The sequence below is a fragment of the Amblyraja radiata genome, chromosome 8 (genome assembly GCF_010909765.2).
Source record: "Amblyraja radiata isolate CabotCenter1 chromosome 8, sAmbRad1.1.pri, whole genome shotgun sequence".
In the NCBI taxonomy this organism is placed as follows: Eukaryota; Metazoa; Chordata; class Chondrichthyes; order Rajiformes; family Rajidae; genus Amblyraja; species Amblyraja radiata.
The window spans coordinates 51,866,026-51,893,708 of record NC_045963.1 but is presented as its reverse complement, the minus strand read 5'-3'; the positions used below and the strand labels follow the sequence as shown (position 1 = coordinate 51,893,708).

The window sequence follows — 27,683 nt, the reverse complement described above, 5'->3', positions numbered from 1 at the left end:
GATGGTTCGATGCTGCTGTAAGTATATGTTATTGAATCCAGAGATTGGACAATTGCTGTCCCTAATGTAAATAATATTGCCGTTTATTTAATGCAAGTTTACATTGTCTGTCAATAAGATAAACAATGTGCAGGGAAAGAGAGACATGTTGGTCTGCTGGAGGTAAACTCGGGGAAATGGCACCTCTGGAAGTTTGAAGCCAAGTTGGTCATATGTCAGAAAGGATTTCTTCACACAAAAGGCACTGAAATTTGTAACTATTCCCTTAACCGAAAGAGTTGCTGAGACTGGCAGTCAGTGGAAATTTTTCAAATTGAGATTGTTGTATTTTTGTCATGAAAGGGATGTGGAATTTTGTAACCCAGGCAGGGTGAAAAATGCATGAGTATAATACTGCAGATTCCAGACATCTGAAACAAAACAGAAAATCTTGTAAATATTTGGCATTATCCACTGCCCAGAGCACTTTCATCATGAAAGGTTAAGCCTGTTTCTCTCACAACAGATGCTATCATGTATTTCCAGCTTTTGCTACTTTAATTTAAAACAAGTTGAGATCTAGGGCAACAATAATCTAACCATGATCCAGAACAGGTTAAGATGCAGAAACGGTTTTACTTATTCCCCAGAAGGAAAGAATGAGGGAGGTTTTTTAAATGACTTGGCTCCCAATACAGTCATCATCACTGTATGTGGAGAAAGTGAAAATGAGACGGAAATCCCATCGGAGAGTAGAGTTGGAGCTTCTTTAGGATGGCCCTTAAAAGAGAATTCGATAAGTTATTATTTATTTTTTTAAACTGTGAATGTAGTTCTGATGAAGGTGTTCAGACCCAAAACATTAACTTTATTTCTCTTCCCATGGGTGTGGCTTGGCCTGCTTGCACGCTATCTCATTACAGCCCTTGCAATTATTTTAATCTGCACTTTCCCTGTAGCTGTAAAACTTTATCCTGCACTTGGTATTCTTTCCCTTTTTGCATGACCTGCTGTACTCGTATTGTATGAGTAGGATGGAACTCTAGATGTTGCTTTACACTGAAGATTGACATAAAATGTTAGAGTAACTCAGTGAATCAGGCAGCTTCTCTGGAGAAAAGGAATAGGTGACGTTTCGGGTTGTGTCTGAAGAAGGGTCATGAACCGAAACATCACTTGTTCCTTCTCCCTGCTTAGATGCTGCCTGACCCGCTGAGTTACTCTAGCATGTTGTATATATCTTCCATATATGGTATGATCTGCTTGGATAGCATGCAAAACAATGTGTTTAACTGTATCTCACTACATGTAACATTAATAAACCAATACTACTACTAATAGTAATTCTAATGTTTTATCTTGCATTGTACTGAGCAAAATTAATGCTAGGAATTGTAGTTTGCATTTTAAGCAATTGGGTAACCCAGTACTAGTAAATGTATAAATGTTCCCCAGACCAAAACTGATCTTCAAATATTTAGAGTTTCATCCAAGTAAGGAGGAGAAACCCATTGATTCCAAAAGCCATATCACCCATGTGTCTCTCACTCTAAGTTAGACACAAAATGCTGGAGTAACTCAGCGGGACAGGCAGCATCTCTGGAGTGAAGGAATGTGTGACGTTTCGGATCGAGACCCTTCTTCAGACGGGTCTCTCTCTTTACCCTCGGTCCTGTTTAAATTGAGAATATTTCCTCAAATAGTAAGAAAGAACTGCAGGTGCTGGGTTAAATCGAAGGTAGACCCAAAATGCTGGAGTAACTCAGTGGGACAGGGAGCATCACTGGAGAGAAGGAATAGGTGGCACTTCGGGTCGAGACCCTTCAGTCTGAAGTAAGGCCTCGACCCGAAACATCACCCATTCCTTCTCTCCAGAGATGCTGCCTGTCCCGCTGATTTACTCCAGCATTTTGTGTCTATCTTCCTCAAATAGTAACGTGTTCATTTTCACTCGGCCCAAGTGACTTGTTTGGGTCTCTTAAACCAAATTCTTTAACAATGATGATGGTTATATTAATTTGATCTTGGATAACAGTAATCTTCAAGGAGACACTGCTTGCTATCTTTATTTCTACATCAATTTAAATAATTTTGAAGTGGAATGTTAAATCAGTTTTATAGGAACACTGAATCAGAAATAGGTCACTTCCCTTGGATGTATTCCATCACCAACTGATGGATTATCTGCAACTCTGACTCCATATCTCTTGATGTCTTTGATTAACGTTAATGCATCACTCGGGAATTAAAATTAGTAACAGCCCAACACAAGTCCCCTTTGCAATAAAGACCCAAATTTCTGCCTTTGTCATGAGTAGGTGTTACTTAACTTCACTGCTGAAAAAAGACACTAAGTGCTGGAGTAACTCAGCAGGTCAGATTCAGATTCAGATTCAGATTCAATTTTAATTGTCATTGTCAGTGTACAGTACAGAGACAACGAAATGAATTTAGCATCTCCCTGGAAGAGCGACATAGCAAATGATTTGAATAAATAATAATAAGTGTCCGGGGGGGGGGGGGGGTGATTGGCAGTCACCGAGGTACGTTGTTGAGTAGAGTGACAGCCGCCGGGAAGAAGCTGTTCCTGGACCTGCTGGTTCGGCAACGGAGAGACCTGTAGCGCCTCCCGGATGGTAGGAGGGTAAACATTCCATGGTTGGGGTGAGAGCAGTCCTTGGCGATGCTGAGCGCCCTCCACAGACAACGCTTGCTTTGGACAGACTCAATGGAGGGGAGCAAGGAACCGGTGATGCGTTGGGCAATTTTCACCACCCTCTGCAATGCCTTCCGGTCGGAGACAGAGCAGTTGCCATACCATACTGTGATGCAGTTGGTAAGGATGCTCTCGATAGTGCAGCGGTAGAAGTTCACCAGGATCTGAGGAGACAGATGGACCTTCTTCGGTCTCCTCAGGAAGAAGAGACGCTGGTGAGCCTTCTTGATCAGAGTTGAGGTATTGTGGGTCCAAGAGAGGTCATCGGAGATGTTGACTCCCAGGAACCTGAAGCTAGAAACACGTTCCACCTCCGTCCCGTTAATGTCGATGGGGGTGTGCGTGCCGCCCCTGGACTTCCTGAAGTCTACAATGAGCTCCTTGGTCTTCTTGGAGTTAAGGGCCAGGTTGTTGTCAGCGCACCATGCTGCTAAGTGCTGGACCTCCTCCCTGTAGGCCGACTCATCGTTGTTGCTGATGAGGCCAATCACCGTTGTATCATCTGCATACTTGATGATGGTGTTAGTACCATGTACAGGTGTGCAGTCATAGGTGAAGAGGGAGTAGAGGAGGGGGCTCAGCACACAGCCCTGTGGAACGCCGGTGTTCAGGGTGAGGGTTGAAGAGGTGTGCTTGTCTAACCTAACAGACTGGGGTCTGTTGGTTAGAAAGTCCAGTATCTAGTTGCAGAGGGAGGGGTCGATGCCCAGGTTACCGGTTTGGTGATCAGTTTTGATGGTATAATGGTGTTGAATGCTGAGCTGTAATCGATGAACAGCATTCTTACGTAAGTGTCTCTGTTGTCGAGGTGGGAGAGGGCGGAGTGAAGTGCCGTTGAGATGGCATCCTCCGTACTCCTGTTCTTGCGGTAGGACAAACTGATAGGGATCCAGTGTGGGGGGTAGGCAGCTTTTGAGGTGTGCCAGGACCAGCCTCTCGAAGCACTTGGTGATGATGGGGGTAAGTGCAACTGGGCGGAAGTCGTTGAGGCTTGCCGCAGTGGAGTGTTTTGGCACTGGCACGACGGAGATGGTTTTAAGGCACGTGGGGACAACTGCTTGGGCAAGTGACAGGTTGAAGATGTCAGTCCAGACGTCTGTCAGCTGCGCAGCACAGGCCCTGAGCACGCGCCCGGGGATGCCGTCAGGGCCAGCAGCTTTACGTGCATTAGTCCTACTCAGTGCCACGTATACATCGTAGGGGGTGAGTGTGAGGGATTGGTGATCGGCAGGTAGCACAGCCTTGATGGCTGTCTCTAGATTGTCCCTGTCGAAGCGGCCATAGAAGTGGTTAAGCTCCTCAAGGAAGGAGGCGTCGCTGGATGTGGGGGTGGTGTTGGAGGGTCTGTAGTCCGTGATGGCCTGGATGCCTTGCCACATTCGTCAGGGGTCGGAGCTGTTGTTGAAGTGCTCCTCAATCCTGAGCTTATGGCAGTGCTTGGCCTTCTTGATGCCCCTCTTCAGGTTAGCCCTTGAGCCCTTGAGGTCAGACAGCATCTCTGGAGAACCTGCTGAGTTACTACAGCAGGTTGTGTCATTTTTTTGGTAAACCAGCATCTGCATTTCCTTGTATCGACATTTCAATCCCGAAAATCCAGGTAGTGTGTTTTGGTGAAAATCCTGGCCCAGGGGAACTAGTTTCTCCCCATCTCTCGCGCTCTCCTCAATACGTTATTAGTTTGTTTTAATACCTTGAAAACGTATATCAAATCACCCTGATACCATTTAATTCTCAGAAATACACCCTTGGATTGTTTATGTTTAAGAAAGAACTGCAGATGCTGGAAATATCGAAGGTAGACAAAAAAGCTGAAGAAACTCAGTGGGTGAGGCTGCATTTGTGAAAATGAAAGGAAGATACGGGGACAGTAGGCTGTGGGAGAGCAGGGAAAGGGAGGGGAAGGAGTGAGAAAGCAAGGACTACATGAAATTGGAGAAGTCAATGTTCATACCGCTGGGGTGTAAACTACCCAAGCAAAATATGAGGTGCTGTTCCTCCAATTTGCAGTGGGACTTACTCTGGCTATGGAGGAGGCCCAGGACAGAAAGGTTGGATTGGGATGGGAGGGGGAGTTGAAGTGCTGAGCACCGGGAGATCAGGTTGGTTATTGCGAACTGTGCGGAGGTGTTGGGCGAAGCAATCGCCAAGCCTGCGCTTGGTCTCACCGATGTAGAGCCGTTGACACTGGAACAACGGATGCAATAGATGAGGTTGGAGGAAGTGCAGGTGAACCTCTGCCTCACCTGGAATGACTGCTTGGGTCCTTAGATGGAGTTGAGTGGGGAGGTAACGCGACAAGTGTAGCATTTCCTGCGGTTGCAAGGGAAAGTGCCAGGGAAGGGGGTGGTTTGGGTGGGGACAAATTGACCAGGGAGTTACAGAGGAAATGGTCTCTACGGAAAGCAGAAAGGGGAGGAGATGGGAAGATGTGGCCAGTGGTGGGATCCCGTTGGAGGTAGCGAAAATGTTGAAGGATTATATGTTGTTTGCGAACTCCATCATCAAGGTCGCTAACGACACCACTGTTGTGGGACGTATCACTGATGGGGACGAGTCAGAGTATAGAAGTGAGATCGAGCGATTGACCAAATGGTGGCAGCAAAATAACCTGTCCCTTAACACCAGCAAAACCAAGGAACTGATTGTGGACTTTGGAAGGGGTAGGATGGGGACCCACAGTCCCGTTTATATCAATGGGTCGATGGTGGAGAGGGTCAAGAGCTTCAAATTCCTGGGCATGCATATTTCTGAAGATCTCTCCTGGTCCGAGAACACTGATGCAATTATTAAGAAAGCACACCAGCGATTCTACTTCCTGAGAAGATTACGGAGAGTCGATATGTCAAGGAGGACTCTAACTGCTACAGGTGCACAGTAGAGAGCATGCTGACCGGTTGCATCGTGGCTTGGTTCGGCAAACTTGAGCGCCCAGGAGCGGAAAAGACTACAAAAAGTAGTAAACACTGCCCAGTCCATTATCAGCACCGGCATCCATACCATCGAGGGGATCTATCGCAGTCGCTGCCTCAAAAAGGCTGGCAGCATCAGCAAGGTCCGCCACACCATCCTGGCCACACACTCATCTCCCCGCTACCTTCTGGTAGAAGGTACAGGATCCTGAAGACTGCAACGACCAGGTTCAGAAATAGCTCCTTCCACATAGCCATCAGGCTATTAAACCCAACTGAAACAAATCTCTGAACATTAATAGACCATTATTTGTTTATTTGCACTTTATCTGCTTATTTATTGATGTGTGTATATATTTAAATAATGGTATATGGACTCGCTGATATGTTCTGTATTCATGCCTTCTGTTGTGCTGAAGCAAAGCAAGAATTTCATTGTCCAATCTGGGACACATTACAATAAACTCTCTTGACTTGACTTGGCTTGGTAGGGTGGAAGATGAGGACAAGGGGGTCTCTGTCCTTGTTACGAGTAGGGGGATGGGGAATGAGAGCGGAGCTGTGGGATATAGAGGAGACCCTGGTGAGAGCTGCATCTATAGTAGAAGAGGGGACCCGCATCCCCTAAAGAATGAGAACATCCCTGATGCCCTGGTGTGGAACACCTCATCCTGGGTGCAGATGCAGTGTAGACAGAGGAATTGGGAGTAGGGGATGGAGTCCTTACAGGAAGCAGGGTGGGAAGAAGTGTAGTCCAGATAGCCATGGGAGTCAGTGGGTTTATAGTAGATGTCGGTCAGTAGTCTGTTACCTGCGATGGATATGGTGAGGTCTAGAAATGGTAGAGAAATGTCGGAAATGGTCCAGGTGAATTTGAGTGCCGGATGGAAGTTAGTGGTGAAATGGATGAAGTCAGTGAGTTCTGCATGGGTGCAGGAGGTAGCACCAATGCAGTCATCAATATAGTGGAGGTAGAGTTTGGGGCCACAGTACACTTCGAACGAGGATTGTTCCACGTACCCAACAAAGAGGCAGGCTTGCTGAGGCCCATACGCGTGCCCATAGCTACGCCTTGGATTGGGAGGAAATGGGAGGAGTCAAAAGAAAACTGTGGAGGGTAAGGACTGGCGCCGCTAGGCGGAGGAGAGTATTAGCAGACGGGGATTAGTTGGTTCTGCAGTGGGTCAAGGAAGAAACGGAGGGCTTTCAGACCCTCCTGGTGGGGGATGGAGGTGTAGAGTGACACCCCTCCCACATCAGTCTGAAGAAGGGTCTCGACCCGAAACGTTGCCTATTCCTTCGCTCCATAGATGCTGCCTCACCCGCTGTGTTTCTCCAGCTTTTTTGTCTACCTTGGATCGTTTATTGTTGCTTCGTGTTTCTAGGTTGAGATTTCCTGTCTGTCACGGCGGTCAGATGCCAGGAGATATGTTACAAGGAGACGAAGAAGGGTCTCGACCCGAAACGTCACCCATTCCTTCTCTCCAGAGTTACTCCAGCTTTTTGTGTACATCATTAGTTTCACGCCCTCTGCCTCGCGTAGAGTTGCGATACCAACAGAGGGCGCCACGATTCACTCTCCGCCTCTCAGTGCACAACACGGCGAGTTTCAGCCCAGCTCCCTTCCCCTTTCTCATTTATGAACGACTCTTCCTGTATATTAACGGGAGGCACCGAGCACCTCGTTTGCAGCACATGTGACTGCTTAGGCTGGGTGTCAAGACCAAGTCAGTAACCAGCCGCTCAAAATGAGCGCCTCAAGCATCAATACTTGTTGATGCATATGTGCTGGGCATTATGCGGAGCTGAATAAGATCAGTGCATCTTAACGGCGTGGATGCATATTACCGCTGTGAACGGCTCTTTTCTTCACGATACACCTTAACATATTCACCTATTTGGTGAGTTCTCTCCACTAACACGGTCGTGGTCCCATCTCCTGGGACCACGACCATGTTCGTGGTCCCAGGAGATGCCACCTGATCATGACATGGTGGCGGGAGGGTGGGACAGGGGTTTGACCCTCTACTCTGCCCCATGCGGAGACCACAATTGCCCGGAGCAAGCGGTTGTCTTTAATGCATCAGCTGTCGTGGTCCGCGGCGTGGAGCTCAACCGGTACGCCGGTGCCAAATACAGGCTAGCCGTGCCCACCTGAGCCGAGCCGTGCCCAGCAGAGTTAAACTGAGCCCACTTGATCGAAGCCGAACCCAGCTGGGGCGAGCCGTGCTCTGCAGAGCTAAACCGTCCATACTTGAGCTAAACCGAGCCCAGCTGAGCCGAACCGTGCAACAGCTGAGCTAAATCGTGCCCAGCTGGGGCGAGCCGTGCACAGCTGAGCTAAACCGTGCCTACTTGAGCTAAGCAGTACCCAGCTGAGGCAAACCGTGCCCACCTGCGCCATGCCGTGCCCAGCTGTTGCGCTCTGTAGCGAGCCGTCAGCTGGTGTGTTGCGGGGCACTGGGCGGCTTAGACGAGCCGAGCTCCGCCCACACGGCTGGCTGGCTCGCCTGGAGTTTGGCACATTTCATCTTAACCCGAGTTGCTCTGGCGGGGAGAGAGAGAGAGAGAGAGAGAGAGAGAGAGAAGCAGCTGATGGTGGGAAAGTGTCCAAGTTGTGGAGGCGTCCTCTGCACTGAAGCTCCCGCTGACTGCACTCTGTGTGCGGCGGGAGGCTTCGGTTCACCCCCTCTCATTCTCCCAACCTCTCGGACATGCAGGAGCAAGCAGTCTCGCAATGAAGGGGCAGATGTGGTTCGGGACACGTCTCCGACAGCAATGGTTTAATCAGAGGGCTGGTGAAGTTTAATTTTCCTTTGACAGCGATACCATTAGCTGCAGCGGAATCTTGCAGGGGAAGCAGCCCAGGAGACCCGATTGAACATGAATTCTGTGTCCACAAGCAAGGAGCGAGCTGCCTTTGCAAGGAATCGGAAGCATGCGGTGAGTGTTGCAACTCAGAGATTGATTTGTTTTTATTTAAAACTAGCGCAGATATTTTCCGATCGATTGAAGTTGATTTTTAATGCGTGCGCCCCTGGGTTTTGTATTTTGCTTCGAATGCAGGCGACGGCGGAGAGTTATTCGCCCACAAAATTGGCAAGTTTCGCCCCAGAAGTCTGGTCCAGGAAAGGGTTTCAGATGTACGAGGATTCCCGTGTTGCAAACAGACCTGCACCGGAGGGAGCCGGCTCGGTGCCGGGCTCGGGCACCGCTTCGCCCGCTTCCAGCACTGGTTCCCCCGGCTCGTCCAGCGGATCGCCGGGATCATTGGCCGCCTCGTCGCCGGGTTCCCCGAGCACCGGCTCCCCGGGTTCGGCCACCGGCTCGCTGGGCTCCGCGGGCTCGGACGATAAAAGGATTTGGTGCGAGAATTGCAACACCAGGCTGGTGGAACTGAAAAGGCAGGCGTTGAAGATGATGGTCCCCGGTGCCTTCCCCAGCAAGGTAGGTGATTTAGCCCGTGTGCCGGTGTATCAGTCAGCTCAGCTGGGGAACCGGGATCGGCTCTCACAGCAGCTTCTGCATTTTATCGATCATGTGCAGCGAGAAAGCCATCCATTAGAACCGGGTCATTAACAATGGCACTTTATACGGGATTTTCCCCCCAGTCGAAATCTAATATAATATTAATGGGCTGGATACGTGCGTGCTGGAATGTCACTGGCACAGGGAAAGGCTGAGAAACCCCTCGATTAAAATTCACTCTCGCCCAATATCCAGGTCCATTCTCAGCGCTGAGCTGACTAATTTAGTTGTGGCGATATTTAAAATATGTTTTATTGTACGTTTGTTGCGAATATGTCAAATAACACTGAAATGTTAACGTTTTAATTCCTCCCGCCGCCTTGAATTTAATGGGCGTTATATGTTGTTTTAAAATAAAAATGCTCTCCGTAGCAGCAGCCGTTTGCTTTTCAATGAGCAATCTCTCAGCCCAGGTACTAAGGCAATGGAAATGTGTGTATTTAATTTGAGACGGTCTGCACTGCAGAGGAAACGTTAGAAAGTGTGCCTTGGGTTTACAGGACATGTTTTGCACACCCGGTGAACCGTGTACCCGGGCGGAGCTGTGGGACAGCGGGGTGGGTGGGACGCACTCGCTCGCTGCCAGTGGCGCAGCCGAGCGCTCATTCATTCATTCATTCATTCGCCGCTGGCTGCGAAGGTACCTGCGGCTCGCTGCTTGCAGATGTTCAACTCAGTCCCAGCGGGGTCTGTCCTGCGGTCCAGATCTGGGCGGCGGACAGGAGGCAATGGGGTAAACCTCACCCATCCGAGTTACCCCACCCCCACCCCACACCCACACACACACACACACACACTCAGTTTACTCAGGTACACGGGCGAATGTTCTGCAGAATTCGCCGGCTGCTCTCCTCGCCACCAGCGTGAACATTCGCACAATGGCACTCGGATTGCAGCAGCCACAGCTATTCCAGATGAGGGGGTGAAATACCGCAGGGGCAACGGCCGTCTCCGCGATTCTCCGTTTAAAATTAAAACTATCAATCGAATTGATAGTGCTTTACTTATGGAATATCACAAAAGCGTTTGACTCTATCTTTAGAAACCTGTAAGTCAGCCCGGTGCCTATCTACATTTCATCTTGAGCCACACGAACACCTAGACAATCATATAGCAGAGATGGAAGCCAATCGGCCCGTCGCTTCGAATCTCTCTCCCCCCCCCCCCCCCCCCCCCCCCCACACACACACACACACACACACACCTCACCACGCCTCTTCCTTCAGACCCATTTTTTTTTTTAATCACGTATTTATCCAGGTCATTCCACCATCCTTTCAGACAGTGAATCCCGATTCCCAACGCATTGCCGCATTCTAATAAAAACTCCCTCTACCCGTTATTTGTCAACTACCGGACTTAAACCAAAGTCCTCTGGTTGGAGTCATCTAGCAATTGTCGTTGGAAAAAAATGCTTTGGATCTATTCATTCATGGTGCAGTGTGAAAGGGGAGGGAGGGGGGAGAGGGAGGAAAGACGGAGCTGTTGAGGGGAGAGTGAGCTGGGGATGGGAGAGAGAATAGAGGTGGGGAGGGAGGAATTGAGGCGGAGGGAGACGAGAGGAGAGGAAGATGCAGAGGAGAGAGGCAGAAATTAGATGAGAGGAGAGAGCATTTTGGGAGAGACGTGGAGCGAGGGCAAGGGAGGGAGAGGGGAGTGGGTGACATAGAAGGGGAGAGAGGGTGGGGAGAAGTTGGGCAGAAAAGAGATAGGCGGAGTGGATGTGAGGAGAGTGGTGGAGAGGAAGTGAGGGAGAAATAGCAAAGGGAATATGGGGGGGGGGGGGGGGTCAGAGAGACAAAATGAGAAAGATTGAAAGGGAGAGAGGAGATGAAAGATTGAAAGAAAGCGAGAGAGGGAGAGGAAAATGCTGATGAATGCTCAGTGAGCTATGTAGTAAATGTACATCCCGAAGGACTGCCCTGCATTCTGTTTGCAAAGTGAATGGGGATAGGAGCTAAGATTGTTAACTGGCTGTCTGAACAGGAGCTGCTGGCAGAGGGGTTAATTGTCCATCTGTGGACTAGGGAATTGGTGGCAGAGGATGGAGAAGGAGCTCTGGCCACGTATCTCTCAGGTTTGATCCTTTCCCCATTGACTGCACTAATAGATTGCTCACTGCAAGGCGCAACCGGTGGAGGTGGTGGTTGGCGGGTAGCTACTGGGCAGAAGGCTGGCTGCTCCGTCCTGGTCTCTCTCTCTCTCTCTCTCTACTAGTCCCGTGGCAGGCGACCTGGGAACTGCAGCCAGTCCCGGGGCTCGCAGGCGACCTGGGAACTGCAGTTAGACCCGGGTCACGCAAACGATGTTGCCGACCCCTGGACTAAACCAAACCATTGATCCTGTCCTGCCATCCTTTTATCAAAATTTAGCAACTTAAATTGGGGGTGCGTCTTTGACGCAGGTGCGTCTTCATTGCCGGGAAATACGACATGAGTGCCATGTTTCAGTATACAGGGCCATACATATTTCTGCATATGTGTGCGTGTACATGTGTCTGTCTAAGTATGTAATTTCAATGTGCATATGTTATTTTATGTTATCTTACTTGAATCTGTACATGAATGCCTTGATGTCTGTTTGTCTGTAAATGCCCATGTGTGTAATTGCATTATTTGCATGTGTGAGCATATGCAATCCTTGTGTGTTTGTGTACTGTGTCTATGCACACAGATGTGAGTGTATATGTGTGCTTGGGAAATGGTGGTGTCTGTGTCTGCCTAATCATGTATGTGTGTTTATGGTGTGCAGCGAGTGTTTATAGCTATTTTCCCTTCTCCCCAGCACAGTGTCTGTTCTATACATCCTTATGTAGACACAGTTTCGTGCATAATGTGAATATGCATTGCCTCAGTCCCAGTGGATCATTCCCTCATCTGGGTCCCTTCCCAATGCTCTAACCACATTTATGGACATTAATATTAGAAAAGCTGTTCGGTTTGTTTCAATGTCTTCCTTAACCAATCTCTTGTGTAACTTGGACATTTTTAAAATGCTAGGGAATTCTTTGTCGTTAAAAACAAAGCAAATGCTTTAAAATAATTTACTGTGCTATCATGAAAGGGCATTTATTGAATGAAATATTGTATCTGAAATAGGTAGATTTGACTGAACAGCTATTTATGTGCAACTGTCAATACTTCACTCCTTTCAACCTCGCATGGGTTTCCAAATAAATGGATCAAATAAATGGGTGAAATATTTGGACAGATTATTTTGCTGCAGTGTGTTTTGTACCTCCAGACAGTGTTTTGTTAATTCCTTTGTCTTTTGTTTATCTGTGCATGTTTAAGGAAGTTGTTTTCTGATTAATTTTGTTTGTAATAATGTTGTGTTTGGATTCAGATCTTGTGCCTTCATTGACAGGTGGCTCCTATTACATGAGTAGAGCTCTATGATTTCATGGGGCTCCTTGTGCTTTAGAGAGAATAGTGTTGCATGTTGTGAGTGGGTTGATAGAGGACCTTTGATTTATCGATGTTGAATGGAAGGCCATGTTTGCTTGTTGAATGGGTTGACAATGGTATGGAGCTAGCTCTCTATGTGTGTGCATACACAAGTGTTGTCTACACACTTTATTTCGGGCACTGAGTGGGGATTACCTTGATTCTGGGGTGCAGATGATATGGGGTGAACAGTTTTCCTTCCGTCCTATTGATTTGTTCCACTCCTGTAAACTGTTCTTTGGAGAAAAGCTGCTGAATTGTGTCCAGAAAGACAGTGCAAAGTGTTGGGTTAATTACACAGGTCTGCACTGAGATCTGTTGTAGATCCACTGGTTAGGATCGCAGCTTGCATCCATCATAAAGCAGAGCCAGAATTTCTGCAAGTGGCATCATTGAATGAGGATGCTCTACAATCTCTCTTAACTGATGGTGACAAAAGTGTTTGTGAGGCCATATGTGATAGGTGGTGCTGCTCCTGCACTCTGATGGAGTTGTTGTGTGGTGAAGATCATGTCCACTAGGCCTCTAGAAGGATGGAATCCTCACTGTGATTCAGAATGCAGCTTTTTGGCCACTAGGAGGAGTCGGTTATGGTTTTCCCTGTAGTTAGCAAAAGGGAGAACCCCTGTACTGTCAGTTTGGCCTGAGCAAGATCATGACTACAGCATCTTTGAGATCTCTTGGCTTATCCAGGTGTGTGTGGCAAGGTGTGACTTAGTGACTGACGTTCCTCCAAGCTGAGTTTCCAGCATTTCTGCCAGGACACCTTTTGCTCTCAAGTCCTTGTTGTTTGTTGGTTATTGGTACTTGGGATAGTGTAGAAGCGCACTGATAGGTTGCTGTGGGACAAAGTCAAGGATGTTCATGTCATGATTGAGGAGATCTTTGAAGTTTTCCTTCCAGTGGTGCTGACTGGCTCTTTGTCCTTAATACGTTAACCTCAAAGGAAGACATGGTCATGTGAGGAAAGAGTGTTTGAAGATCAAGACCTCAGACCTGGGATAAAAATTATAGACCATTGGGCAGCAGTGACCCCTGGCCTTCTGTATGCTTCTGAGATCAGAACAACCCACAGGCAGGCATGTTCTTAAATTCTATGCCATACCTTATGAAGGCAAGTATGTGGGATGCCTTCTTTATCACATCTCCCAGTGCTGCTGCCTTCAGGAACATCTACACCGTTCTCTATGATTCAATAATATTGGAAAAATATTGCAAACGCAAAGTCCTCTGAATTCACTGGAAGATTAAAGAAGCCAATGTTAGAGCCTTCTTCCAGGCCAATGTCCCCAGAAATGAGGTCCTAAATGCATGCAGCCAACTTGATGGAGCAGGCCATGTTACTTGTACAATATCACTCTCCTCAAACAGGCATTTTATTCGTTGTTCTGTCATGGGAGGTGATTACCAGGTGGACAGAAGAAATAATTCAAGGGTTTTCTAAACGTTCTTGAAAAAGTGCAACATCCCCACTGATTCCTGGGAATCCCAGCTCCACAAATGCTCAAAAGTGGAATAGTCTTGAGAACTATGAGCCCCTGCATCAGAGGCACAAAGAGGCCCAGTGTAAATGGGGGGGAAAGGGCATCTTATTTCATAAACTACCCAGTGGCCTGTTCCACAATGGCATATCCAGCCCCATTAGTGGAGGAGTTTGTGGTTCCCACACTGGCATCTTCAGTCGCCTCAGTCCGCGTAAAACTGGAACCGAAGAAAGTTCCCATCTGCTCCAGGGGGCCGCTTGAGAAGGAGAAGTGGAAGACGATCACATGCCAGATCAACACCACTTTATACAGAGTCACAGAGCCATCCTGCATTGGAATAGGTCCAACATTTCCTTGCTGCCCATCAAGTACCTATCTGTACTAATCCCATTCTCCAGAACCTGATCCATACCCTTCTTTGTCAAGGCATTTCAAGTGGTCATCTAAATGCTCGTTAAATGTTGGGAGAGTCTCTGTGTCCTTCACCCCCTCAGGCTGTGAGTTCCAGATTTTAACCACCATCTGGGTGAAACAGTTCTTGCTCAAATCCGCTCTAAATCTTCTACCTTAATCTATGTCCTCTATCATAGACCCCCCTGCTGAGTGGAGAAGTCTCTCACTACCTATCCGGTCGTTGGCCCCCATAATTTTAAATACTTAAAATCAGGTCCCTTCCTTAATTCCCTTTGTTCGAAGGAAATGAACCCAACATATCCAGCCTCCCCCTCAGAAAGCTGGAACTTTCCATCCTAGACATTATCCTGGTGAATCTTCTCTGTATCCTCACAAATGCAATTATTTCATTCTTATAGTATGTTGAGCAGAACTCTACACAATTGTTCAACAGTGGCCTCACTATTATTTCACATAGTTGTACAGTAACCTCCATGTTCTTAAATTCTATGCCATGGCTTATGAAGGCAAGTATGTGGGATGCCTTCTTTATCATATCTCCCTGTGCTGCTGCCTTCAGGAACATCTACACCGTTCTCTATGAGTCAATAATTCCTAGGGTCCTACTGTTCATTGCTTACATCTTAGCCACATTGGACATCTCAGAATGCATCACTTTTTCCAGGACTAAATTCCATTCGCCATTTCTCTGCATATCTTACCAACAGCTCAATAATATTCTGTTCCCAAAGACAATGAACCTCAGTATCAACATCACCAATCTTCCTGTCACCAGCAAACGTACTAATCATATCTCCCAAATTATTACAGTTTATAGCAAATAAATTTTCAGACCATTGTTCCATATGGAACCATGTCAAAATACTTACTGAAGCCTATATAGACTACATCAACCACTCACAGCAACACACTTAGTTATCTCTTGGAAAAAATTAAACAAATTTGTTACACATGTCAAAAACTGTTTATCAAAACTATCTTTGACTAATCTCTGCCTCTGCAAGTGTAGATTAATTCTGTCCCTCAGAAATGTTCCCAATAGTTTTCTTGCTACTGGAGTTAAACTCACTGCCCTGTAATTATCTGGCTATTCCTTGCAATCCTTCTTGACCAAAGGTACCACATTTGCTGTCCTCGAGTCATCTAGCACTAAAGGACATTTGAAAATCTCCATCAGAGCCGCAGCGATCCCCTCCTTTGCTTTCAACAATGGCCTGGGATACATTTGATCCAGCCCTGGGCTTCATGTTTGAGACATCCAGCACCTTCTTGTTTACAGTGCAGGCTCATTGTACAGCGTCAATGCCAATGGGATCAAGATCATTAACTGGTTGAAACCGGAGCTCAGTTACCTTATTATAGTGGCTCCCCTCCAATGGTTCAACTGAGATCACGGAGCTCAGAATGGAGCAAGTCTTGAACTTGGTTTATGTGTCTCCGTACCACCAGCTGGTGCTTGTAAAGAAAGATCTGGGGGAAGGAGCAAACATTCTTTAGGCAAGACTGCTTGGGTGAAGAAAGCTTGGGGTCGTTTGTTATTGATAAGCATCATGGGACTGGAGACTCCTGTGGAGAGTAGTTCCCTCTGTGCAACATACAGGTCCTCATCGAGTTTACTGAGGGGGCATCAGGACCTTTATCAATTTCTGCATTTCAATCTCCATCAAAGATACAAAACAAACTGTTGGAGGAACGAGCGGCAGGCAGCAACTGAGGAGAGAAATGGACAAACAACATTTCAGATCAGCAATAGATACAAAAAGCTGGAGTAACTCAGCGGGGCAGGCATCATCTCTGGAGAGAAGGAATGGATGACATTTCAGGTCGAGACCCTTCTTCAGACTGGTTAGGGATAAGGGAAACGAGAGATATAGATGGTGATGTGGAGAGATAAAGAACAATGAATGAAAGATATGCAAAAAAGTAACGATGATAAAGGAAGCAGGCCATTGTTAGCTGTTTGTTGGGTGAAAATGAGAAGCTTAGTGAGACTTGGGTGCGGGAGGGATAGAGAGACTGCCGGGGCTACCTGAAGTGAGAGAAATCAAAAATCACACCACTGGGCTGTAAGCTGCCCAAGTGAAATATGAGATGCTGTCCCTCCAATTTGCGTTTAGCCACACTCTGACAATGGAGGAGACCTAGGACAGAAAGGTTTGTGTAGGAATGGGAAGGAGAATTAAAGTGTCCAGCAACCGGGAGACCAGGTAGGTTCAGGCGAGCTGAGCGAAGGTGCTCCACAAAACGATTGCACAGTCTGCGTTTGGTCTCACCGATGTATAAGAGTCCACGTCTTGAACAACGGATACAATAGATGAGGTTGGAGGAAGTGCAAGTGAACCTCTGCCTAACCTGAAAGGACTGTCGGGGTCCCTGGACGGAGTCGAGGGAGGACGTATAGCGACAGGTGGTGCATCTTCTACGGTTGCAGGGGAAGGTACCTGGGGAGGGGGTGGTTTGGGTGGGAAGGGATAAGTTAACCTGGGAGTTGCGGAGGGAATGGTCTCTGTGGAAGTGGAAAGGGGTGGAGATAGGAAAATGTGGCTAGTGGTGGGATCCCGTTGGAGGTGGCGGAAATCTCGGAGGATTATGTGTTGTATGGGGTGGAAGGTGATGACTAGGGGGACTCTATCTGTTGCGAATAGGGGGAGGGGGAGCAAGGGCGGAGCTGCAGGCTATCGAGAAGACACGAGTGAGGGCCTCATCTATGATGGGAGAGGGGAACCCCAGTCCCCTAAAGAATGAGGACATCTCGGATGTCTTCGTGCGGAACACCTCATCTTGGGCGCAGATGCGGCGTAGACGGAAGAATTGGGAGTAGGGGATAGAGTCTTTGCAGGAAGTAGGGTGGTGGGAAGAAGTATCCTTCCCCTTGTGGGTAGCATGGTGGCGCGGAGGTAGAGTTGCTGCCTCATAGCGCCAGAAACCCGGGTGCAATCCTGACTGCGGGTGCTGTCTGCACGGAGATTGCATGTTCTCTTTGGGACTGTGTGGGCTTTCTTTGTGTACTCCGGTTTCTCCCCACGATCCAAAGATGTACAGGTTGATGGGTTAATGGGCTTTGGTAAAATTGTAAATTGTCTCCGGTGTGCAGGATAGTGCTAGTGTACGGGGTGATCGCTGGTCGATGTGAACGGTGAACTGAAGGGCCTGTTTCTGCGCTATATCTCTAACATCTAAGGGTCTACAGTCTAAAGTCCCTGGACTGACTGAGGAGGGGAGATGGCCTGTGTCAAGATGTGTGGGGCGTGGGGAAAATAATTTGCACGGAAAAGGTGGATCCAGGTGAGGTTTGGTGGATAGAGTTAGATGAGGGGTGGGAGAGGGAGCTGGAGTTGGTGACAGAAGCTGGAAAAAGGTGATATGGGGCTAAAGATGATGGCATCTGATGAGAAAGGAAAATTACCTGCTCCTACCACTCCAACCTCTGTGTTTTCACTCATCCAAAGGAGGTTTTAGGTCCTGACCTAAAACAATCTGTTTATATCCTTCCACAGATTATGTCTGACCCGCTGAGTTCCTCCAGCAGTTTGTTTTTTTTTGCTCCAGATTCTGCAGTCTTTGTGTCTCCATCAATGCTTTTGTGCTTAACTTTATATGCAGGTCAGGCAACAGAGAAATCATTACCTACCAGAAAAAAGTAAGCAATATCTGGCGGATCTCTTGTCAAAAATTTGATAAGATTTCCAAATCCCACAGCAGGCATAAATCTTGGCTGCCATTGCAATGCAGTTCCAAGACAGAGTAGCACTGTTTTTTGGATGAGCCGTATATTTCCCTTCAGATAGCTGTAAAAAATTGCATGTTTTTCTTTTGAAAGATAAGGAAGTTTCGAATAAATCCTGCAAACAGCGTAAGACAAGACTGAGAATATCAGGTTGTTGTCACGTCGCTGGTGGCTGGGAGCTTACTGCCCTTCCTCCTATATTACAACACATCTGGAGAAAGCAGCGGGTTTGCAAGGTGATTTTGGATGTCCTCGGGTTGTGAAGGTTACTGCGTGATTGCTAGCTGCTTCCAAATGCAGCCCTGTGGCTGAGAGCTGGGCTGCAGCTGGGAATGATAACGGAAGATCATGGTGGGGAGATCAGTTAAAAGGCGCAGAGTAAAGCAAGGGTCCTGCAACATGTTGGTGTGAAGCCTGAGAGTGAGTGGGCCAGATGTCCTGCACGGTTAAACACAAGGGTTGACAAAAAATGCACGTGTAAATATTTGGCTGGGGCTGAGGAGATGGCCGTACCTTGCTGGAGGCTTAATGTTGGTGTTATTTTGCTAATGGCATTGCTGGTCAGTTCTGGTCTCAGGTTTCAGGCACTAAGCTAGGCCCATAGGTCAAAACCGCTCATAAACCCAGACAGGCAATTAAAATAGCATTCACCAGCAATGACCCGCTGGCTGGTGGGGGGAGGGGGATGGTCACCAGTTGAGGGGATGTGAGTGATGTATATGTAAGGGATTCTACGGTCTGAATTCATAGATGCCGATGCTGCAGAGGTAATGTGCTTTGTCCTTGTGTCTGCAGGAGCTTTCAGTTTGTCACTCTGTGCTGGTCCTGCACTTATCTTGTGCACCTCCAGCTGATTCCTAAATCAAACACTCACTCTGCTAATTACACACAACTTCAGTCTATAAAGCCCCTTGCATCTCACTGGCTCAAAATGTAAGTGGACCCCCTCTGTTCAACCTGGCCGAACCAGTTATTTATATGCAGGCCTGATATTATGCATGTTATGCAGAGGGATTTCAGGTCTGATTTATTTACCATCGGAGAAGCGGGGTCAAGTCAAAAATCAAGAGTGTTTAATTGTCATGTAGACTGGGACTGGAACAATGGAATTCTTACTTGCTGCAGCTTTACTGGCACATTAATGTAACAGATAAATATACAGTAAGCAATAGATCAATACATTATCAGTGAACCAGACCATAATAGTGCAAGTTAACGTACGTAATGCAACCAATATAAAGTCCAACTTGGTTTGGTGCATGGATAGGATTGTGGCTCAAGTTCATAAAATCGTAAGACATGGGAGCAGAATTAACCCATTCGGCCCAACGAGTCTGCTCTGCCCTTCGATCATGGCAGGGTGGTTCAAGAACCTAATATGTGATGGAAAGGAGCTCTTCTTGAACCTGGTGGTAACTGCTCCCAGCTTCCTTCCTGTACCTTCTTCCTGATGGTAGCAGTGAGATAAGCACGTGATCAAGCTGATGTGGCTCTTTGATGATGCTAGCTGCTTTATTTTTGCTGGAAGGGAGAATAGCAACAAGCAGAGCAGGTCCTGAATATTGATCACATGTCTAGACATCAACTCCCTGTGAACAAGCAGCCTTTGGGCTTGATCTCCACTTTCTTCTTCACTGCTCCCTGTCCTCCTTTAAGTCTCTGCTTCAGCCTGTTTTGATCAAGTTCTGCCACCTATTCTAAGATCTCCTTCTTGGCTTGGGGTCAGATTGGATTGGGCAATATTCCTGAGAAGCTTCTTACTACAGGATGGGCGCTGTGGTAAATGGATGCTGGTGGCTGACGATGCTTGAAATATTTCACTTGACAAGAGAGGAAGGCCATTTGGCCCATTATGTGTATGGTGGCTTTCAGAGCATCCCATTAATCCAATCCCAATCTAATCTCCCTCACCTGCCCATCAACTCCCCTCATTTTCCTGCCACCTACTTGCACTGGGGACAATTCATGGCAGCCTATAAGCGAGTTCGGTATTCTGAAAAACGCAAGGAATCATGGGATTTTTCAAAGGTCAAATGCTATAAATAAAAATCGAACGAAGCGCTGTAGATACAGTGAGTGTAGTTTGGGTCTAAATTTTTTGTCGTTCTTCAAGCTTGTATTTGTCAGTGGGCAGATAGAGGGGGCAGGTGCGAGTGTGAGACCGGGATGATTGTGGGGGAGAGAGACTGGACCGGCAGAGAGACATTCTCGCCAGCTGCACGCACAGACCTGCGCTTCATCTGCAGCCAGGATCGAACCTGGGTCCCCGGCGCCACAAGCGCTGCCGAACTGCCACTGGACCGTCCCCGTCCCCATCCCCGTCCCCCACTCGAGTGTCCCGTCCCCGCCCGGAGATGTTTGGACTGACGGAACACCGGCCCCCAGGCCTACAGCCAGCGCAGAAAAGCGCCAACCCCAGATCAACTCCATCTCTCCCGCCTGGCTACCCGACAGCCCTGGATCGATGACACCAGCGGCCCCAGGCCCACAGCGAGCGTGGAAAACCCACAGGCCCACAACCAGCGTCAACTCCAGACCAAACCTGTCCAACTCCAGAGGAACCCGCTCCCCGATGGGCAGCTACGGCGACGTGCCAGTTGGCTCATGGCCTGGCTGAGCTGCGCTCCCTCAGCTGCCACCCCAAGTACAAGACGGAGCCGCGCTGCACCTTGCACACCACCGGCATCTGCCCCTACGGTACCCGCTGCCATTTCATCCACAACCCCGAGGAGGAGCGAGGGCCCCAGCCTCGCCTGCGCCAGAGTGCCAGACTGGGCTCAGCCTCCTCCGGCCCGGCACTCAACTGGGCCGTGCTGTGAGCGGCCTTCACCCCCGACCTAGAGTTGGAGCTGGCCTAGGCTTGAGGCTGGGCAAGGGAGGTGGAGGAGATTGCTGCTGTCGCCAGCACCACTATCACCAACTGCACCAGCAGCTCTAGCGGGCGCCCGGCCCATGGCCGACAGGAGCCTGTCCGTAGACTCTCTCCGACCAGAATGACTCCAGCAGCAACGGCTCCGAGTCGCCCATCTTCGAGCTGGGCAGGCGGCTGCCTATCTTCAGCTGGATCTCGTTGTCGGACTGAGGGGAGGGAGGTGGAGGTGAAGGGCTGCCGGCCAACCCGGTGGGACAGGTAGAGCCGAGCTGGAGCCAACGGCTGCAGCACCGGCTGCAAGTCTGGGGCCGCCCCGTCAGCCGTGGGCCACCCCGGACACCTCCGGACAGGGACGGGACACCCGGGAAGGGATAGGGGCGGCCCAGCAGCAACTCAACAGCGCCCGCAGCGCCGGAGAGCCAGGCCGACCCCGACCACGGACGAAACGCCAGGCTGCACACAACGCAGCACCATCGTTGCCGAGACTGATTATAGCAAGTGACCTATGACCTGGGCATGCGCAGTCGGAATACTGAACTCGCTTATTAACTAACCAGGTTAGTATTAACCAGCACATCTTTAGGATGTAGGATAAAACTGGAGCACCCAGAAGAAACTCATGCCATCATAGGGATAAAGTTCAAATTCCACACAAATAGCACTAGGTCAGGATCAAAACCAAGTTGTGGGTTCTTCACTTCAGTTTAGTTTATTGTCAGTGTACTGAGATACAGTGGAAAGCTTTTTGTTGCGTGCCGCCAGTTTGCAGAAACACAATATATGATTACAATTGGTCAAACAATTTATGTTTCGATGTTTCTATTTACAGTGTATAAATACATTATAAGGGAATAATGTTTAGTGCAAGCTAAAGCCAGCAAAGTCCGATCAAGGATAGTCTGAGGGTTATCAAAGAGTTAGCTAGTAGTTCATCACTGCTCTGGTTGTGGTAGGATGATTCAGTTGCCTGATGGCAGCTGGGAAGAAACTGTCCCCGAATCTGGTGTTGTGCGATTTCACACATTCAAAATCTGGTTGTGGGTTCTGCGGCACAATAGACAATAGGTGCAGGAGTAGGCCATTCGGCCCTTCGAGCCTGCACCGCCATTCACTGTGATTATGGCTGATCATCCCCAATCAGTACCCCATTCCTGCCTTCTCCCCATAGCCCTTGACTCCGCTATCTTTAAGAGCTCTATTTAACTCTCTCTTGAAAGCATCCAAAGAATTGGCCTCCACTGCCATCTGAGGCAGACGATTCCACAGATTCACAACCCTCTGGTTGAATTTTTTTCCTTATCTCCATTCTAAATGACCTACCCCTTATTCTTAAACTGTGGCCCCTGGTTCTGCACTCCCCCAACATCAGGAACATGTTTCCTGTCCAATCCCTTAATAATCTTATGTATCAATAAGATAACCTCTCATCCTTCTAAATTCCGGTGTATACAAGCTCAGTCACTCCATTCTTTCAACATATGACAGTCCAGCCATCCTGGGAATTAACCTTGTGAACCTACGCTAAACTCCCTCAATAGCAAGAATGTTCTTCCTCAAATTTTGAGGCCAAAACTGCACACAATACTCCAGGTGTGGTCTCACCAGGGCCCTGTACAACTGCAGAACGACCTTTTTGCTCCAATACACAACTCCTCTTGTTATAAAGGCCAACATGGCATTCGCTTTCTTCACTGCCTGCGATGCCTGCATGTTTACTTTCAGTGACTGATGTACAAAGACACCCAGATCTTGTTGTACCTCCCCTCTTCCTAACTTGACACCATTCAGATAATAATCTGCCTTCCTGTTCTTGCCACCAAAGTGGATAACCTCACATTTATCCATGTTAAATTGCATCTGCCCACTCACCCAACCTGTCCAAGTCACCCTGCATCCTCATAGCATCCTCCTCACAGTTCACACTGCCACCCAGCTTTGTGTCATCTGCTAATTTGCTAATGTTACTTTTAATACCTTCATCTAAATCTTTAATGTATATTGTAAATAGCTGCGGTCCCAGCACCGAGCCTTGCGGTACCCCATGAGTCACTGCCTGCCATTCTGAAAGGGACACATTAATCCCTACTCTTTGTTTCCTGTCTGCCAACCACTTCTCTATCCATGTCAGCACTACCCCCAATACCATGTGCCCTAATTTTGCCCACTAATCTCCTATGTGGGACCTTATCAAATGCTTTCTGAAAGTCTAGGTACACTACATCCACTGGCTTTCCCTTGTCCATTTTCCTAGTTACATCTTCAAAAAATTCTAGAAGATTAGTCAAGCATGATTTCCCCTTCGTAAATCCATGCTGACTCGGACCGATTCTGTTACTGCTATCAAAATGCGCTGCTATTTCATCTTTTATAATTGACTCCAGCATCTTCCCCACCACCGATATCAGGTCAACTGGTCTATAATTCCCTGTTTTCTCTCTCCCTCTTTTCTTAATAACTGGGATAACATTAGCTACCCTCCAATCCACAGGAACTTATCCTGAATCTATAGAACATTGGAAAATGATCACCAATGTGTCGACGATTTCTAGAGCCACCTTCTTAAGTACCCTGGGATGCAGACCATCAGGCCCAGGAGATTTATCAGCCTTCAGTCCCATCAGTCTATCCAACACCATTTCCTGCCTATTGTGAATTTCCTTCAGTTCCTCTTTCACCCTAGGTCCTCTGGCCAGTAATATATATGGGAGATTGTTTGTGTCTTCCTTAGTGAAGACAGATCCAAAGTACCTGTTCGACTCGTCTGCCATTTCTTTGTTCCCCATAATAAATTCATCTGTTTCTGTCTTCAATGGGCCCAAAAATTGTCTTAACTAATTTTTTCCTCTTCACATACCTAATGAAGCTTTTACTATCCTCCTTTATATTCTTAGCTAGTTTACCTTTGCACCTCATCTTTTCTCCCCGTATTGCCTTTTTAGTTTTCTTCTGTTGCTCTTTAAAGGTTTCCCAATCCTCTGGCCTCCCGCTCATCTTTGCTATGTTATACTTCTCTTTTATTTTTATACTGTCCTTGACTTCCCTTGTCAGCCACGGTCGCCTCTTACTCCCCTTGGAATCTTCCTCTTTGGAATGAATTGATCCTGCACCTTCTGTATTATTCCCAGAAATACCTGCCATTGTTGTTCCACTGTCATCCCTGCTAGGGTCTCTTTCCAGTCAACTTTGCCCAGCTCCTCCCTCATGCCTCCATAGTCCAAATATAAATTGGTATAATGTGATAATTTGATGGCTCTACATTGCTGGAAACACTCAGCAGATGAAGCAGCATCTGTGGGCAGAGTTAGTGCTTCACGTCACTGATATTCCATTGGATAGAAATTGGAGGAACGCCAATATAGAATTGGGTAATTGAATGTAAATCATCCCCACTGATTAACGCCGTCCGACGAGGATGGCCACGTGGAGTGAGGATGCCGCTGGCAAGGGAATGAACAAAGGACCTTACATGGGGGGACCAACGTGTGGGAGGGGGAAGAACAATGGAGGACCTGGTGTGGGAGGACCAACAGTGAACATATTCTTGATTTGACAGATGGCACCTTTTTACATTTGGCTAAGCTTTGGGTGACAAAGTGTGCTGCAGTTTTCTACTTGGTCTTGTGTGTTAGCCTGCCACTAGAAGTCCTTTTTCATGGCATAGATTTTTTAGTGCAGACAGATAATAACAGGAACCACACTTCAGAAATACCTCATATTCTTTGTAGAACCCTGTGATATCCTACATAAAGGGAAGTTGCTGCACTAGTGCATGAACTTTCTCAAGAAATGTTTGGAAACAGATTCACAAGGCAATTCTCCTTGGAGATATAAAAGGCTGCAGATGCAGGATCTCAACGTGAAAAATGTTAGAATATGCTACATGCTTCACTATCAGTATACATCACATGGGATTTTTAATGTGCATACCATATGATCAAAGATAGACACAGATTGCTGGAGTAAATCAGTGGATCAGGCAGCATCTCTGGAGAAAAAGGATGGGTGACCTTTCATGTCGGGACCCTTCTTCATATGATCAGATGCTTGGGGCTACTTCCTTAAATAGGGCGCTAGTTATATGTCCAATTGTAACAAAGGTGGGGTCTTTAAAATCTATTGCCGACCGTGGCTTGGTAATACCACTTTCCTCAATCCACCATTACCATCATGTCAAACATCCAACCTTGGTTCATAGAGGAATACCTGGACCAGCATCAGACATCAGTACTTTACAACATTTGCAATACGCATGTGGAAAAAATAGACAGAGCAGCGTCAGACCAGATCAGAGCTCTGGAGTCCTACCACCTCCACTCGTGAATGGTGGGGGGATAATTAAACAACTAATAAGGGGGAAGAGTCTCCAAGAACATCCCCATCACCAACTCTGGGCCCAACACTGGAGAGATGGAGACAACATTACAGCACCTGTCATGATCAGCTGGAGGTGGCAAATGAGTAGTCCTTCTTTACTTCTTCCTGAGCATCTCACCTTCACAGCAGCTAACCTTCAGCCTAATCAATTCACTCCCCATGACATCAAGATGTGGCCGAGAGCACTGGATACGCCAAATGCTATGGGACCAGACAATATCCCAGCTGTAGTATTGAAGACCTGCGCTCCAGGACAAATCTTGCCTCTGGCTATACTGTTCCAATAAACGTACAGCACCAGCATCTACCTGGCAATGGGGACATTTTCCCAAGTATGTCTAATTCACAAAAAGGACAAATTCAATCTTGCCAATTAATTCCCAATCAATCTACTCTTAATCATCTGCAAAGTGATGGAAGCTGCCATCAACAGAGCTACAGACTGGCACTTGCTCTAATAACCTGCTGATCGACGTCTACTTTGAGTTTTGCCAGGATATCTCATAACTTGGAGCACAGTGACGCAGCGGTAGAGTTGCTGCCTTACAGCGCCAGAGACCGTGATTCAATCCTGACCACGGGTGCTGTTTGTATGGAGTTTGTATGTTCTCCCCATGACCACATGGTTCTCAAAGATCTCCGGTTTCCTTCCACACTCCAAAGACATACAGGTTAATAGGCTTGGTATAAATGTAAAAATTGTTTCCTAGTGTGTTTAGAATCGTGCTAATGTGTGGGGATCACTGGTCGGTGTGGACTCGGTGGGCCGAAGGGCCTGTTTCTGTGCTGCATTTCTAAACTAAACTAAGCTTTTTTCCCTAAAAATGGACTGAAGAGCTGAATTCCAGAGTGGAGCTGAGAGAGACTGCCCTTGGCATCAAGATAACTTTTGAGCAATTATAGCATTTGAGAAGTTCCGGGAAAGCAGAAGTGGACATCAAAGGGAAAACATTCCAATGCTGGAGTGTTATTTTGCACATGGGAAGATGGTTGTAGTTGTAGAGTCACAAAGCTGGTTGAGGGCAATGGTTCTACCCATGTCACTACTTTAAGAGTATGTCAGGACATGTCTCAGGTCCAAACATCTTCAATAGCTTCATCATGGAGATACGCATTGACGATTGCACCATGTTCATTCCATCCACAGTTCCTCGGCAAATGAAGCACTCCATGCATGCATACAGCAAGACTTAAACGGCATTCAGGCACAGATTGATAAATAAAAAAAATACTAGTACTAGGCAACAACGATCTCTAACATGATATGGGCTTGACCAACTACCCTTGATTTTCAATGGCATTATAATTGCTGGATCCCTCAGCATCAATATGTTGGGGGTGAGGGTCAAAGCAGGCCAGAGACTGGATATCCATCATTAGCTCAGGGGTGGGTGGCCCACTGATGATTGCCCAATGTTCAATTTCGTTCAAAACTCTAGATAATTCAGCTCTTTCATCGTGCTGGATCCAAACAAATAAATAACTTCAGACAGTGCCCAAATATGGGCTTCACCTTAGAAAGTTTACATTCAAATAACAAGGCAATGATTATCAACAACAAAAGAATCCGACCACCCACCTTGACATTCAATGGCATTACTATCATGGTCTTCTACCATCAACATCCTGAACAGCATCTGCAGTTCCTCCCTACACATCACTCCAAGTAGTTGCTCCATCCACCACAGCAGGGCCGGATTTAGATGAAGAGAGGCCCTAAGCTGTTCCACTTGTGAGGCCCCCTCCCTCCGCGTTGGTTTTCAGCGCTGGCGGCGAGGCAGCGACCGGACAGCCATGGCGGTCAAATCTCCCACAATTCAAAGCGAGGGAGAAAGTGCCCAGCGCCGACCAGTTGCCGTTGCAGTGCGCATGCGCAGGGCGGCTGATGATGTGCTGGCCGTGGTTGTGCGCATGTGCAGGGGGGGAGGACGTGCAGGCTGCAGCAATGTGCATGTGCAAGGCGGCCTGCAGTGCCGGCGGATGAGGAGCGAGCGGACCTCCGGTGGCCCGGACACGTATAGCGGGGGGAGATGGAGAGAGAGAGAGATAGAGAAGGGAAATAGAGATAGAGAAATAATTCATCATTTACTGTATTCATTATTTCAATAGAAATTACAGTAAACGCTTGTTTTAATGGACGCTGTTATAATGGATTTCAGTTATAATGGACTTGTTCACTTCAGTTATCAGGCAGCTGCCATTGACAGGACGCGCTTGGTCACCGTGGTGCTCCA

General features: G+C 47.7%; 1 protein-coding gene across 1 annotated transcript in view; it reads left to right on the top strand.

Annotated features, from left to right (window-relative positions):
• Positions 1 to 8,060: 8,060 nt before the first annotated feature.
• Positions 8,061 to 27,683, top strand: part of kif26b (kinesin family member 26B) — a 261,482-nt gene continuing 241,859 nt past the window's right edge. The window contains exons 1-2 of the mRNA XM_033025886.1: positions 8,061 to 8,547; positions 8,671 to 9,051. Coding sequence (XP_032881777.1) covers positions 8,488 to 8,547; positions 8,671 to 9,051 — 441 coding nt within the window. The 5' untranslated portion in view covers positions 8,061 to 8,487. The remainder of the gene's footprint in view (positions 8,548 to 8,670; positions 9,052 to 27,683) is intronic.